This window comes from Phasianus colchicus, chromosome 4 (assembly GCF_987193195.1).
Source record: "Phasianus colchicus chromosome 4, bPhaCol1.hap1.1, whole genome shotgun sequence".
In the NCBI taxonomy this organism is placed as follows: Eukaryota; Metazoa; Chordata; class Aves; order Galliformes; family Phasianidae; genus Phasianus; species Phasianus colchicus.
This window is the reverse complement of record NC_143439.1, coordinates 15,093,625-15,107,275: the sequence shown is the minus strand read 5'-3', so window position 1 is coordinate 15,107,275 and position 13,651 is coordinate 15,093,625. Positions and strand designations below refer to the sequence as shown.

Sequence of the window (13,651 nt, the reverse complement as noted above, 5' to 3'; positions counted from 1 at the left end):
GTAAAGACGTATCTTCTAGACTCATCTTCTAAGTTGCTTTTTTTTTTTTCCCTTTGCAGTTAATATTTTCTATAAAATGATTAACTTTACGTGTATGTAGTTCATAACATTTCCTTCTGGGATTTCATGACAGTAGTTTGTGCCATCTACAGGTTTCTGTAAGCCACACGTCGATTCTGTGGATGGGCAGGGGTGGTCACTGGAAGCTAGAAGAACATGTTGGACTTCTAGGAGAATTTTGTAATGAACTGTGCTCATGAAAATCCATACCTATGAGAAGTGATTAAAACTGTTGAAATAAGGTATGTGTTTTTTATATAAACAGCCGTCACTTCATCTGCTATGGTCTAAAGTGAGGAATAGATTAATTCTTGCTAAGGATGCTAATTGCTTATGTTTTGTTTTGTTTTTTTTTTTTTAAGGGAAAATACTCACTATAATAGATAAATTTAAAAATGGTGCCAGCAGTCACCTAAAAATAGCTCTTCTCATCTTTAATAACCTACTTTCTACCTCATTAAGCCAGCTGATTGGGTATTATTATGCTTTACTACTCTAACGCTCAATCATTGGAAGGAACTACAAAGGCAAAGGCTTCTGTATCTCTCACAAGGAGATGAAGTCTTCAGCTGCTTAGTGAAATGCATGATCAGGATGAAATGACAACAACGTATTTCTGTGAGGAGATGAGATATGAAACTAGATTTATTTAGGACAATCTGATAGAGAAAATTGAATGTTAGGAATTGAGTTCCTTGAAAGCTTTCCATGTATTACTATATGTGTTTCAAGCTGTAAAATGGGTAACAGCTGTAAAGAATATTGTCTTTGACATTTCCTGTAATGCTGGTGAAGATAAAGGAGGTGAGCAGTCTGTGAGATATGAGTGATTGTTGCTATCACTATCACAGTTGCTGTTTATTATGGACCATGTTCAACACTCACTGCTGGCAAATCATCAGCTGAAGTTCTGCCAGTGTAAGTCCTGGTTAGGATCACAGCTATTTGCAGTTATGGGGGAAATGGCTGCATAGTCCCCTGACTTGCTGCTTTCTGTCAGTAAGTAGATGTGCCACCTTAAACCAGGTATTCCTCTGCTCAATAGATCTGTGCCTCATTAGTGCTAATCTTGCAAAAGTTTTCATGATCCTACACTGAACAATCCTGAAAAATAGGTGACGCTATAAAAGAAGTAGCTTAATGCCATTATGCCTTCAGTTTCCAGCTTCAAACAGCCTGTGGTCTCTTCCTATTCATGCATGCTACAGATTTCTAAGTAGATAGTAGGAGAAATCATGAAAGTATTTCACTTACTGAGTTCAATCTAAACCATCAGTTAAATTTTTTCCATGTTTATTAACCTCTTCTTTTTGCTCCTTTCTCCTTGTTGTCATCTTCTAGCATCACAGTTTCTTCCCTTTTCCCAACAAATCAAACTTGAAGACACAGTAAATACAATGCACTAAATGGAAATATGAATAGATGCAGAAACGAATTTTGCTGCATTACAGGACCAGAGTGGGCAACAATGCCAAGTTATTCATACCCTGAGTGGAGATTTGATGCTTAAAGTTGTGATTAATGTGATATGCCAGGGTAGGAATAACTCAGCATCACAGCGTGATGAAAATGTTGGCTGTTCAGAACGTTTTGCTTTTAGTCCTAATGCTGACAGCAATTTTCTGTAAGCATATGAACTGAAACCCAGTTGTGTTTGCCGAGAAATACTTATCAAAAAGACTCGTTTCATCAGCAATTGGAATGATACCCAAAGAGGTTGTTGCAGGATATATTTTTGGCATGACTGCCATAGATGTTATCTTGCAGCAAATATAAATATGTAGCAAACGTGAGTAGGAATGAGGCAGAACGAGAAAGTTGAGACTATGAAGGAGAAGTGAAGGAGACTGATGTGCTCCCTGGCACTGCACTCCTCGTTGAGGAGATGATATATCGAGGGAGGCAAGACATTTCTGGAGGCACTGTGAGATGTCATCTCTGCAATGCTTCCTGAATACCTACTTTTAAGACCGGGTGTGGTAGGGGAGGATTGTTTTTATTTAATGTGTAACGTGCTGCATGACAGCCCTGGGAGGGGCAGAAGGGCGGGATGCAGCTCCTCCATGCCTGGGTGGAACTTCGGCACAGTCCTCACGCTCAGGTGTGAAATCAGCTTAGGTGTGAAATCATCGGGTTGCTGTGGGGAAACCTGTTTGGGCAGGAGAGCCTGAAAACAGCAGTGACTTGCCAGAGCCTCTCACAACTTTGTTCTGAGCGTGTTTTGCTTGAGATGTAAGGCTTCACAGAAGCACGGCAAATAAGGGGGAACGTATACTCGTGTGTATATTGAAAAAGTGCACCTAATTGTGCAAAACCATCCACTTTTGGATGGTCTGAAAATAAAAAAAAAAAAAAGCAAAGCAGTCTTCAATAGTAAAGATGACTTAGGAACAAAAGCACGGTAGTTTGGTCACCCAAACAGCTCAATGCTGAGGCTGGCAGAAACGCTGTGAGGAGCGTTTCTCTGCTACGTCATTTGATCTTTTCTGCAAAGCTCCTTTCGGGCTCTGCAGGGGTGTGGGAAGGGCAGCTGTACAAGCGATTATAACGTGAATATATAATAATTCATGAATATAAGCAGCGACCAGCGCTGACAGCAGCGCGCTCCCTCAGCCTTTAGCCTCTCACGCCGCCGCCCCCGCGGCGTGTGGGACGCTCTACGTCCCGGCGTCCCCCGCGGCTCCTGGGCGGGCTGCGCTCGAGCGTGGGCGCCATCTTGAGCCCGACCGCCGGAACCGTGGTGCGGAGCCCCGCCCCGCGAGGTGAGCGCGGAGCTGCGCGGGGTCACGGGGGCGTGAGGGGGGGGAGCGGGCGCTGGGGCGGGCTGCGTGCTGGCCTCGAGGAGAACCTGTTTCTCGGAGGAAGTTTGGTCTTTGGGGATCAAGTCGCAACTCCGAAGGATATGGTGTTGGTTTTTTTTGTGTGTGTGTGTGTCAAAACACGCCTCCTGTAAATAGTTGGTGAATGCACGAGGATGTGAAGCGTTCCTTCTGAAAGCCTTTTCTACGTCCTTCAGACGTCTTCAGAGACTGACCTGGACAAGGCTCTGAGTGATGAGACACAAACTGGTGTTGCTTTGGGCTGGGGAATGAGATGAGATGGCTTCCAGAGGTTCTTCTCCACCTGTGTTATTTCCAGTTTTCATGTGTATATAAGAGAGTAGGTAGAACATGGAGGAAAAGAGAACGTTGTTGCAACAAAAAGACAAGAACTTCCCAGAGTCTGTGTGGTTGATTCTGTGAAAGAATCGCTCAGGTTAGAAAAGACCTTATAAATCAACAAGTCCAACCACAACCTAACAATACTACCCTAACTTTAACAACCCTCTGCTAAATCATGTCCATGAGCATAATAGATCCCTCGTGGTGGAAAATGCAGACTGAGACGTCACTTGTAACAAAATATGTCAACAAAATACAGCTTGGCTGTGTCTCTGCTGAGTCAGTAAGAGCTACAGTTCTTGGGTGCAAAACCTCTCGATTAGTTTGTTGCAGACTAGTTACCTAATGTGAGTATTTGAAAGGTTAGCCTTCCTAGTGAGACCGTAGTACCTGTTTTTCTCACTAAGAAGTTGTCTTTGCACAGCACATCTTTTTGTATGTGTTCTTGAGATAGAAGCATCTATCTTCTTCCTGCTCCTAGGAATCCAACGTGCCAGCTGGGAAGCGGGCACATGGATTGATTTCAGGCACTTTTCTTGATCACTTTCTGGTCTGTAAACGGATGGGCTGCTCCTTCTGGCAGATTTCAGTCTTCTGTAACCAAAATCTGTCAGAGCACCCAGTCATTTTCTGGTCTTCTGTGACTAAAATCATGACGCAATTATAGGAATTGATTCTGTGTATGTGCATGTGCAGTTTTAGGTAAAACACATCAAAAAGGACATAATAGAACTAAATAAGGAAAAGGGTAGGGTGACAGGATTTCTACAGTCCTTGGTAAAATATGGGGTGGCTTCCACATGTTTGAGAGTCACTAAGTAGACCTGGAAGAAGATACAGGGGATATGGTAAAATCCTGAAGTGTAGTCTCTGAAGTTATGGGCAGAAAGGGGAAGACACAAGGAGCGTTCTCTAATCAGAAAGCAATTCAAACACAAAAGGAAGTACTTTTCCACAAATAATGAAACTCATTGCCTCAAGATATTATAAAGGCAAAGTATAATTGGGTTAAAAAGGATTTATTTAAATGTATGGAAAAGAAATTCATTACTATTCCTTGCATCCTTCCTTTGGCTCAAGAAGTCCCTAAGCAACTGATGATTGATTTGTAGAGATTACAAATTAAAATCTCATTCTGCAGGAGCATGTTTTAACAGACCTGCCTATACATCTAAGCTAGCTATTTCTGAGACATTTCAGATTTCAAACAGCATTTTCCATCTTCAAATGTAGAAAATCAAACAAACAAACTCTAAGGCTAGTGGTAAAACATAGTAGTATGTGATGAAACTTAGTTTTAACCAGCTGTAAATATGGTGTTATCAAGTCATGCTCCAGAAGTGTTTGCAGTTTGGGTGTCCAGCACAGATACATAGGATGGAGAGAGACCTCGAGGCTAAATTTAGTATTAGAATAGTGCAGAAACAATATAATTACATCTACTGTGTTGGTTTTGAATAAACAGCTGAGTGATACCTTATGGTTTTGAGATATGTAAAGCACATATTTCATCAAATTCTAGACTACATGCATAATTTTTTTTCAGACATAGTTAAAGTGATGTCTAATTTACTTCAGCTATTTATTTTTCCATGAATAAAATTAAAAAAAAAAAAATCACAACTCTTGTAATCTTGTATTACAAAATACTGCAGACAAGTAAGGATCGTGATATTGACAAGAACAGTGGTTGTTCTCTGCAATGTTGGGCCTGAAATTCATGCTTTATTTGAAATATGTGAATTATTTTTTAGGATGGGCAAGGTTTGTGCCATTTTTGGAGGATCCCGAGGAATAGGAAAAGCTGTTGCAGAATTATTGGCACGGAAAGGCTGCCACCTGGCAATTATTGGTAGAAATCTTGAAGTAGCCCAAAATACTGCGTGCGGTCTTGGTGGTATGTATACTGCTGGCTTGCAATGATTTCTTCACTGCCAAATGCCTTGTGAAAGTTGTAAGTCATTAAATGAAGCGTATTGTTTAAATAGATGAGGAAATTGGGAGCAGAGGGGAAGTTATTTCATTACACCTTTGTTTTCACAGTACTCTATGGGAGAAGTGAATATGTTGCAATTCATATCATGCAGGTAGAATAGATTCAAGGAGTTGTTCAAGGTTGCAGCAGGGAGTTGGTAGGAATTGAGTCATCCATGGCTCCTGACCAAGCTAAAACAGAGACCAGTCAGATCATGCTGAAGTTCTGACTTCAAAAGGCCAGAAGTATGATGAGAGTTGTCATGTAACGAATTAATACAGTTCTTGAATATTGTACTGATTTAATTCTCTGGAGATGAAATGGATTCCTCAAGTTATAACTAGTTCAACATCTCTATTTTTCAGTTGAGTCTATAAATTCTTGAGATTTATGAATTACAGACTTCTTTCTACTGTTATCATCATGTGCCTTTATTTCAATGCAGCTGGCCATTTGGCACTCAGCTGTGATATATCCAGAGAACAAGAAGTCCAACGTGCTTTTGAAGAGATACAGAGGAATTTAGGTCCTATAAACTACTTGGTTAATGCAGCTGGGATCAACAGGTAAGTTATTAGTTAGTGTAATGTTCTGCTCATTGATCATGTTTAACTAGGAGTAAATGTGATCATTGAGGTTGTGCAGTGAGCTCATGTGTGTTTTTTGGTCTGTTTGTCAGGGATGGCTTGTTACTGAGAACCAAGACTGAAGATATGGTATCCCAGATTCACACAAACCTTTTGGGAACAATGTTGACTTGCAAAGCTGCTGTAAAAAGTATGATTCATCATCAAGGAGGTGCTATTGTTAATATAGGTAAATTGCTTGTCTAATCCCATGGAATTATATGAAAGTACTTTTCTAGAATGGTCTGACATATGCAGTGTTGAAATGTTGCTTTTTGCTATTGACTGTTTTCTTTATATTTCTTTCTATGTTTAGCATTTCTTATTGAGTGCTCATTCCTTTATTGAATTTCAGCAACTTCTGAATGTTGCTTAGCGACTTTCAGTAGCTAAATCTACCAACTTCTGGTTATAAGAACTAAATTGGTGTGGTAGTTCCTTTTTTTTTCAGTGGTATTTTTCCATTTTACTTTCCTGATACATGTTCCTCAACATAGATATGCACTTATAAAAATCACAGATAATTGAGGGATTTGCTTAATGCAATAAATGTAATGTGCATTGAGTAATATACTTTTAACTCCTTTAATCTCATTTTCTATTAAACATTTAAAGCTGAGACAACAAAGCTATTAGCATCTAACCTCTTCCAATATTGCTTTATTTTAGGAAGTGTTGTAGGACTTAAAGGCAACTCTGGTCAAAGCACATACAGTGCTAGCAAAGCAGGAATAGTTGGATTTTCACGTTCTCTTGCTAAAGAAGTAGCAAGAAAGCAAATTCGAGTCAACGTGGTTGCTCCAGGTTAGTTTTTGGGAAGTTTGTATATCCCTGACTACTGCAATAAGTAAGTGGTCTTCAAGCCTGCTAGATATTTGGTGTACTCTGAATGTACTTAAAATAAATTACTATTTTTTTCTTCAACCTTTTTAAGTAAGTGTTTGGTTTTGGTTTCTTTCTGTTTTATTTTCTCCATAGTTTAAGATATTATATATTCTTTTACAAAACACTGTAGTTTTTCCATGGGAATGCTGAGAAATTCAGGAGCATGCATCTACCTGTTCTTCTATCCACACTTACATAAAAAATGGCTTTTTTTCTTCATTCCTCCTTCAAAACCTGCCATCCTTACAGATGGAATAATTAGAGATCACAGAATCACAGAATGGCCAGGGTTGGAAGGGACCTCAAGGATCATGAATCTCCAACCCCCCTGTCACATGCAGGGCCACCAACCTCCTCATTTAATGTTAGACCAGGCTGCCCAGGGCCCATCCAATCTAGCCTTGAACACTTCCAGGGACGGAGCATCCACAACCTCTCTGAGCAGCCTGGTCTAGAAATAGCTATATGCAGATAGCTTTGTGTAAAGAATAGTTTATTTGTTATTAAAGAAACATTAAAGACCACGAGAAGCTGTCTTGAAAACATCCCTTTCTTTCCTTTTAGTAAACAAAGATGGTCTGGAAAGAAGGTTTATAAGGATGGTTTCACAAGACAGTCTGTTCCAGGCAAACCACCACCCTTAAGAAAAAATCTCGTATGTCTTTTCTGACATTCTGTGCTCTGAGTTACCTGTGTGCTCTGCTGCTCGCCTTTTGCTGCTGTGTCTTCCCCAATTCAGCTCATGAACCAGGCAGGAAAAATACATTTCCTTGGTCAGTGAGTTGAATAGCTGATAGGGGAGATTTATACAGCAGAAAGTAAAGCTGAGACGACTTCTTAGTGGCAGATGGACAGTAGATCAGATCTTTCTGAAGCTGCAGCTTTTGTGAAGGGAAGTGCAACAGTGGGAAAATTAAATCTCAGAAAATTGAAGTTGTGAAGTGTTGTCCTTCAAAATTGTAAAGAAATATTACTCAGGTAAGAGTTATAATAGAAATTCTGAAAGTTCTGGAATAAGCTCTAAAATTCAGTGGAAGCACTTGCAAGCAGTGGGTGTTTCTTGTTAGGGATTTCACACTCATGGTTTTTTTATTGTATATGTTTTGATGGCATGTTGATTTTTTGTCTTTCAGAAAAGTCATAATATGTTTTTTGAGTGCAAAAGAGTTACCTTTTTTTAACACAGATCTCTATTACATCAGTGCCTCCAGAACTGTGTTGTTGGTTAGGTAAAAAATTTGTTCTTGGCTACAAAATGATGCAGACTGACTTCTAAGACTTTGGAGAATGGTTGCTGAGGATGGTCATGTTGGAGGTTTCAAGGGAAACTCCACTGGGAAAATTTAATTGGAAATTAGGTTACTCTTCATGTTTTTCCTTTCTTAGGCTTTATTCACACAGAGATGACTGCTCATTTGAAAGAAGACGAGCTGAAGAAAGCAATTCCCCTAGGAAGATTTGGAGACCCTCATGAAGTTGCACAAGCTGTTTTATTTCTTCTAGAGTCCCCATATGTTACAGGGAGTACTCTAATTGTAGATGGTGGCTTGCAGCTTTTGATTTAGATATTACCTTGAATAAATACCTGCTTAAATGTCAAGATGGTAATATATACATGCTAATTAAGGAGGGGGAAATTAGTCTAACATTCATGTATGTAATTGACTTGATATTCTTTAATCAGATGACTAATTTGTTGCAGTAAGGTCCAACAAGTTTGTTTAGCTACCTGAAAGAGTCCATTTGGTTGGTATGCAAACTCCATATTTAACAATTCTAAAAACCAAAAAGGTCTGCCTTTGGTATGGTGATAATTATAAATAACTTCCTGATGGATTTTTAAAGCACTGTTTTTATCAAGTCACGTTTTCCAGCTTGGAAACGGAGTAGAGATTTTAATCTGAATTATTGTGTTACACAAAGGTGAATAAAATGTTTATTTGCTGTCAGTTATGATTGCATCTAATTTTTCATGTATGTTGAAGATTGTGAACCATATGATTTTGTAATTCTTATCAGTCAGTCCCTACAAAGTGGCAAAGAGTTTCCTTTGTTTTTTTGTTTATAGCAGGAACTACGAAGGTAGAAGCTTCTTGGTCTCCAGCATTCCTGAATTGACTTTACAAGGTGTAATTATATGCAGTATATTTTTATGAAAACAAAAACTGTGCAGTTCCATCCTTAAATGTATGTACAGTGATTATTTAATTCATTAGCACTTGATTAGATTGAAGGACCATTTATTGGTCAGTAGAGTTGCTAATTCTGTAATTTTCTGAGTTCCAGCTGCACAGACACTGGTCACTGTTGAATGGTATGGTTGCAGGCCTTGCTGCATGGAAGTCTTTTCACAGATTCAGTGCATGCTGAGAAGACAAGTATTCCTTTTGAAGTGCAAAGTGCTGTTGTGTGTCTTCTTCAGCTCAGTCCAACTGTGTTATGTTGACGCTCTTTAATATGTATATATAGTCAATAAAATAGTCATTTATTTTACTCAGAGCAGCTTTTGAAGCAAGGTAATTATTCAACTGTAAATGATCTTGGATGTTCTTCTCTTACTGAAAAATTACCAAGAGGTTGACCTCAGGCTTTTCTATTGAGATCAAGTAATTTTTGGTATTTGATGTTTTTATCTTCTCTGAAGAAAACTGCAAATGTGGTTTAGGATTTTCTCTTAGCTCCAGTGTTCTTTGCATCATGATCCAGATGTTGATTCAGCTTTTGGAATTTCTTTCCATCTTGGCACAAACTGAAGTACAGAAAGAAGAGATCTCACTGATGATAACTTTGAGTCTTCAAAGTCTGAGATTTTCTTCTTTTGTGTGGCTGGAAAGTTTTGTCTTTGTGCCAGAAGGTAGTGCATTTTCAAGCTTCTCACAGGTATGTGCTAAGAAATAATAGAAGGAATGGTTGTGTTTTCAGGGAGTTTTGCAATTGTTTGTGTTGCTTTTGGAATGCAAAATATCAGTAAACGTTGACCTTTTTGCAGGCCTTATCTTACTGATACCTCTGATGAGAGGTGGTGTTACTTGCTGTGAAAAGCTGTGTTTTGTATGTGTCTGTTCCAAAAATCTAACTGCTAATTGTTTTTCTCTTTGATAGGAGAGACTGGCCAGAGAATAGTTGAATTTCTTCAGACAGCACTGAAGGTGAAGGGCAGCTGGTATTCCTATTTTTACTAGTCAAGCCATCAGTCATATGTTGGTAACTTGACTGCTGCCCATACCTGCCCTTCATTTTTTACCAGTGATGGATCTTGACTAGAAAACAAACATAAGAGACTTAAATTAATTTCCTGTTAGTGAGTTTTGGCCCTAATTATTATTACTATCTGTTGTTTTGTTTAATAAAGGAAATGTTAAATAAGTTAATAACAATAGCATTTTCAGTGTGTGATTAAAATCTGGATTAATAGCTCTAGAAGAATCTCAGTGTGCTGCTTAATAATTTTCTAAAAGCATCCCAATTGTTCTGTTGTTTTTAAATACAGTATTTGACTGAAGTGTTGGTAGCCTTTTTAAAATACGTTTTTTCTCTTCAAACCTGGAAATCAGAACTGAAGACCATATGAAAACAAGAATCCATTTCATAGTTTACTGTGTACGGCTACTCTGAAAAGCAGTACTTGTATTGGTCAGGCTAAGTTTCTGTCTGGCCTGGTGTGCTGTTTCAGACAGTGGAACTAGTGATTGTGTAGGGTAGGTAAGAACTGTCCATTGAATGTCTAGAATAGACATTCAAATTTCCCATTTTGGGCATCTAGCATTTATGCCAAATTGTATAAAAATATTTTGGCTTTTCTTTTGTGTGAGCAGTTCTTAAATAGGACAGTGTGCTTGACTGACTTAGCATGATTTCTCATTTGAATTTGGAAAACTTCAGCTTGCTCTCCTACTAGTAATACAAAGTTTCTCTGATTCCATTCCTAGTGGAATTGAATGATTTGTACTCTGATTCATGTGGAATTTTTTCACCTGCTATATTTCTTAAAACTCTTTATAATCTTTTCATGGAATCACTAAGGTTGGAAAAGATCTCTAACATCATCTAGTCCAACTGTCCACCTACCACCAAAATTGACCCCATTTATTACTTAAGTACCAGTATTCTGCTTCCTTGTTGGTTTAGAATGAACTCTTATAGAAATTCCCACTGTTCCAACAGTTTCTGCAGTATTCCTCCAGATTTCTTTTTTCAGGCATGTATTGAAACTTTGCCTCAGCATCTGATTTTTGAGAGTGTTTTAAAGCAGGCTGCTATCCAGAGCTCGCATTCAACTTATCCTGTGTTTTATTCCAGGTCTTTTCTTCTGTCCCAGTGACACCTTTGTGTCACTGATACCTGCATGGCCTGTCACCACCTCCCAGAATTTCTAAAGAGACCTCTGAGACATGTTTTGAGGGTGGCTGCTTTTGTAGCTGTCATTTAAGTTGCCATGAAGTCCTCTTTAACTGCAACCTCCTTTCTGACTCACCCATAATTCCTGCTCTGTGATTTTCCTTTGAGCTAGGTTACTGTTTCAGAAAGGATAGATATCCTTGCTGAAGGAGGGTTGTGCATTGCAGTATTTATTCCTTTATAAAACTGCTCTTCTATTGACTTTACACTTGATTAAGTTTACGTTTTGTGTGTGATTTGCATGTTCTCTCTTTTAGTTGAGCTCTGGAGGGCATTGCAGGCCTAGCATGTTAATTACTCTGTATTTCTTCTCTGCTTTAGGGAAGATAATGGACTAGTTGTGGTTTTTTTTTTTTTTTTCCCCTAGCTCAATCAGTGAATTCTTATTTCCACTTCTCTCTTCAGAAATGTGTTTGTAACTGTGTCTGTCTGTGTCTGGCGTTTCCTGATTTATAGGCATATATTGCAATGGATTATCATCAGCAAAAGCTTCTAACAGGACATGTAATGTTGGTGATGGTGGTTTTTTTTTTAGCTATTGCAGCTTGTAAATAGGAGATGTAGGGAGGAACAGCTTTTGCTGAGTATATTGTCCACGTATGACATCCCATGAAGATATCTCATTTCAGCCTCTTGAGGGCAGTCTATCCCAAGGTATTATTAGGTTGGAATTTGGTTAATGTATCTGTATAGTTCTAGGGAAGTATAGATACAAAGGCCTGCGTAGATACAAAGTTGATACTGGTGTCACTGTTACCAATTTTGCAAAATCCATGTCCTGAACTGTTCAGGGATGTAAGGCGTGATTTTGAAAAATAAATTTCAGTTTATTGAAATTGAATTATTTCAGCGTTGAGCACAGTGGAATTTGAATAAGAAGTGGATATCTAAATCCCCACTTTCTAAGTGTCTTGACTACATTATTATCCACAGTTAAAACACATTGCAGTGATCCTCTCTCGCTGTTGATCTGTTTTCCTCTTTTGATGTGTTGCATAGTTTGAGAGCTTGTATTGCATAAAACTGAGCGGGATTTTGCCTGTTGCAGTTATGTGGCTTTTTTCTTTCTTTCTTTTTTTTTTTTTTTAGGTATAATGCAGTTCATTTAAGTAAAGCTGATGAAAACAGAACTTTTCAATACCAGCTGCACCACAGATAATGAATCAGTGCTTGAAAAGATGGGGCAGATTAGTGGTGGATAGAAGTCTTTGGCTGTGCGTATTGCTTGAAGTCAGAACTCTGCTAAAGTCCCAGAGTATGTTGTATTTTCATCACATTATGCTCAGCTTCTGACTGTAGGTTTTATTGAAGGTTCCTTTTTGCTGTAAATGGTAACTGAATAACAGAGGTTACCTGTGCTTTGAGTGACATCTTTAGGTGAGCATGACCACATGTTCTAGATGATTAACATGCAGTGAGTTTTATTTGTAAGAAGTGTTTTATTCAGTAGTATTTAGCTGAAGCTGTCCAGGAAGAACTGTTTGCATTGCAGAAATAATAAGCTTAGTTTTCACCTTAAAAGGACGTTGCATTTGAGCTCCCCTTATCGCGTTATCTTTTGTAAGCAGGAGCTGCATTTCTGCTGTAGTAACTGCTGAGCAATGCTCTGCTATGTCAGCTTTCTCGACTAACAAATCGACCTTAACGCCACCTACAGGAGTTTGGTTCTGAATTCTGACTTGACATCATCTGAACTCTGAAGCAAGAGCCCTGGAAGTGCACTCATCAGTTTATTTTTTTTCATTTGTGGTTCTGCATTCTTGTTTCATCTTAGATTTGAATGCTGCTTGCCCTGCACAAAATTAGGTAACTGATGTGTTTGTCCTTGGAATTAGTGATGAGAAACACTGTAACAACACATCTCCATTCTTAGGATGCATAGGCTGACCTGAAATTCATTGTTACAGAATGAAGATAACTTCCTTTCCTTGTACCTGTTGTATTTTGCAAGCGTTTGATAAGTTCATAATTGCTTTATTCTTCTATTAGACTTCTTAACTATTTCTGAGGGAAACAACTAAAAGAACCTATTTAATACTAAAATATCATTTATAAATTTGAAATTTAGATTGTGAAATTACTTTTTTTTTTTTTTTTTTTTCCTAGTGGAAAGTGAATCTGAACCTATTCCTACTGCAGTTCTCTCTTGTCCAATATTTAAGGTTGGCTGGAATATTAAAAGTTATTATAGGACAAGGGTCCTATATATATTATAGGACAAAGGTCCTGAAAACATCCTCTGGATTGTATTTTGGCTCACTGGAAAGATGTTGCTGGTGAACCAGGGGGAACACTGAGGAAGAAACCAGGAACATAAGTGAAGTAACAGGACCAGAAAGGGTTAAGAACAAAAAGTGAGTTTGAGATGTTAGAGCTTGTGATCTGCTGAGACAGATGGATGCTGGCACGAGAACACCCCCCACAGAGTTCTAGGAAGCCAAATATCCCAGTGTTAGCACTGAAAGCCTTGGGGGGAGGTGAAACTGAAATATGTTAGTTAAGTGTTTAAATTGTCAGCAGCTGGGGACTTTGGACTCCTCAGACTT

The 13,651-nt window shown here is 38.6% G+C and overlaps 1 protein-coding gene across 4 annotated transcripts; it reads left to right on the top strand.

Moving 5' to 3' along the window:
* The first annotated feature begins 214 nt into the window (after window positions 1-214).
* CBR4 (carbonyl reductase 4) lies at window positions 215-13,102 on the top strand. 4 transcript variants are annotated; one of them, XR_016465836.1, is made up of 7 exons: window positions 2,517-2,822; window positions 4,976-5,118; window positions 5,642-5,762; window positions 5,876-6,012; window positions 6,492-6,626; window positions 8,094-9,587; window positions 9,810-13,101. XR_016465836.1 is itself a non-coding variant. In XM_090138732.1 (6 exons), exons 2-6 carry the CDS (start codon window positions 4,977-4,979, stop codon window positions 8,270-8,272), a joined length of 714 nt encoding a protein of 237 aa, XP_089994858.1. In that variant the 5' UTR covers window positions 215-302; window position 4,976; the 3' UTR covers window positions 8,273-13,102. The 4 variants fall into 4 exon arrangements, 3 of the variants coding, with proteins under 3 accessions (XP_089994858.1, XP_031444649.1, XP_031444650.1); XM_090138732.1 differs by lacking the exon at window positions 2,517-2,822 and adding an exon at window positions 215-302 and having other exon boundaries at window positions 8,094-13,102; XM_031588789.2 differs by having other exon boundaries at window positions 8,094-13,101.
* The last annotated feature ends 549 nt before the right edge of the window (window positions 13,103-13,651 follow it).

What these genes read in the sequence shown, in the direction of transcription:
- CBR4 (XM_090138732.1), top strand. Translation starts at nt 4,977, where the DNA reads ATGGGCAAGGTTTGTGCCATTTTTGGAGGATCCCGAGGAATAGGAAAA. An exon ending in TACTGCGTGCGGTCTTGGTG is followed by an intron (nt 5,119 to 5,641) that starts GTATGTATACTG and finishes ATTTCAATGCAG; the next exon opens with CTGGCCATTTGGCACTCAGC. An exon ending in AGTCAACGTGGTTGCTCCAG is followed by an intron (nt 6,627 to 8,093) that starts GTTAGTTTTTGG and finishes TTCCTTTCTTAG; the next exon opens with GCTTTATTCACACAGAGATG.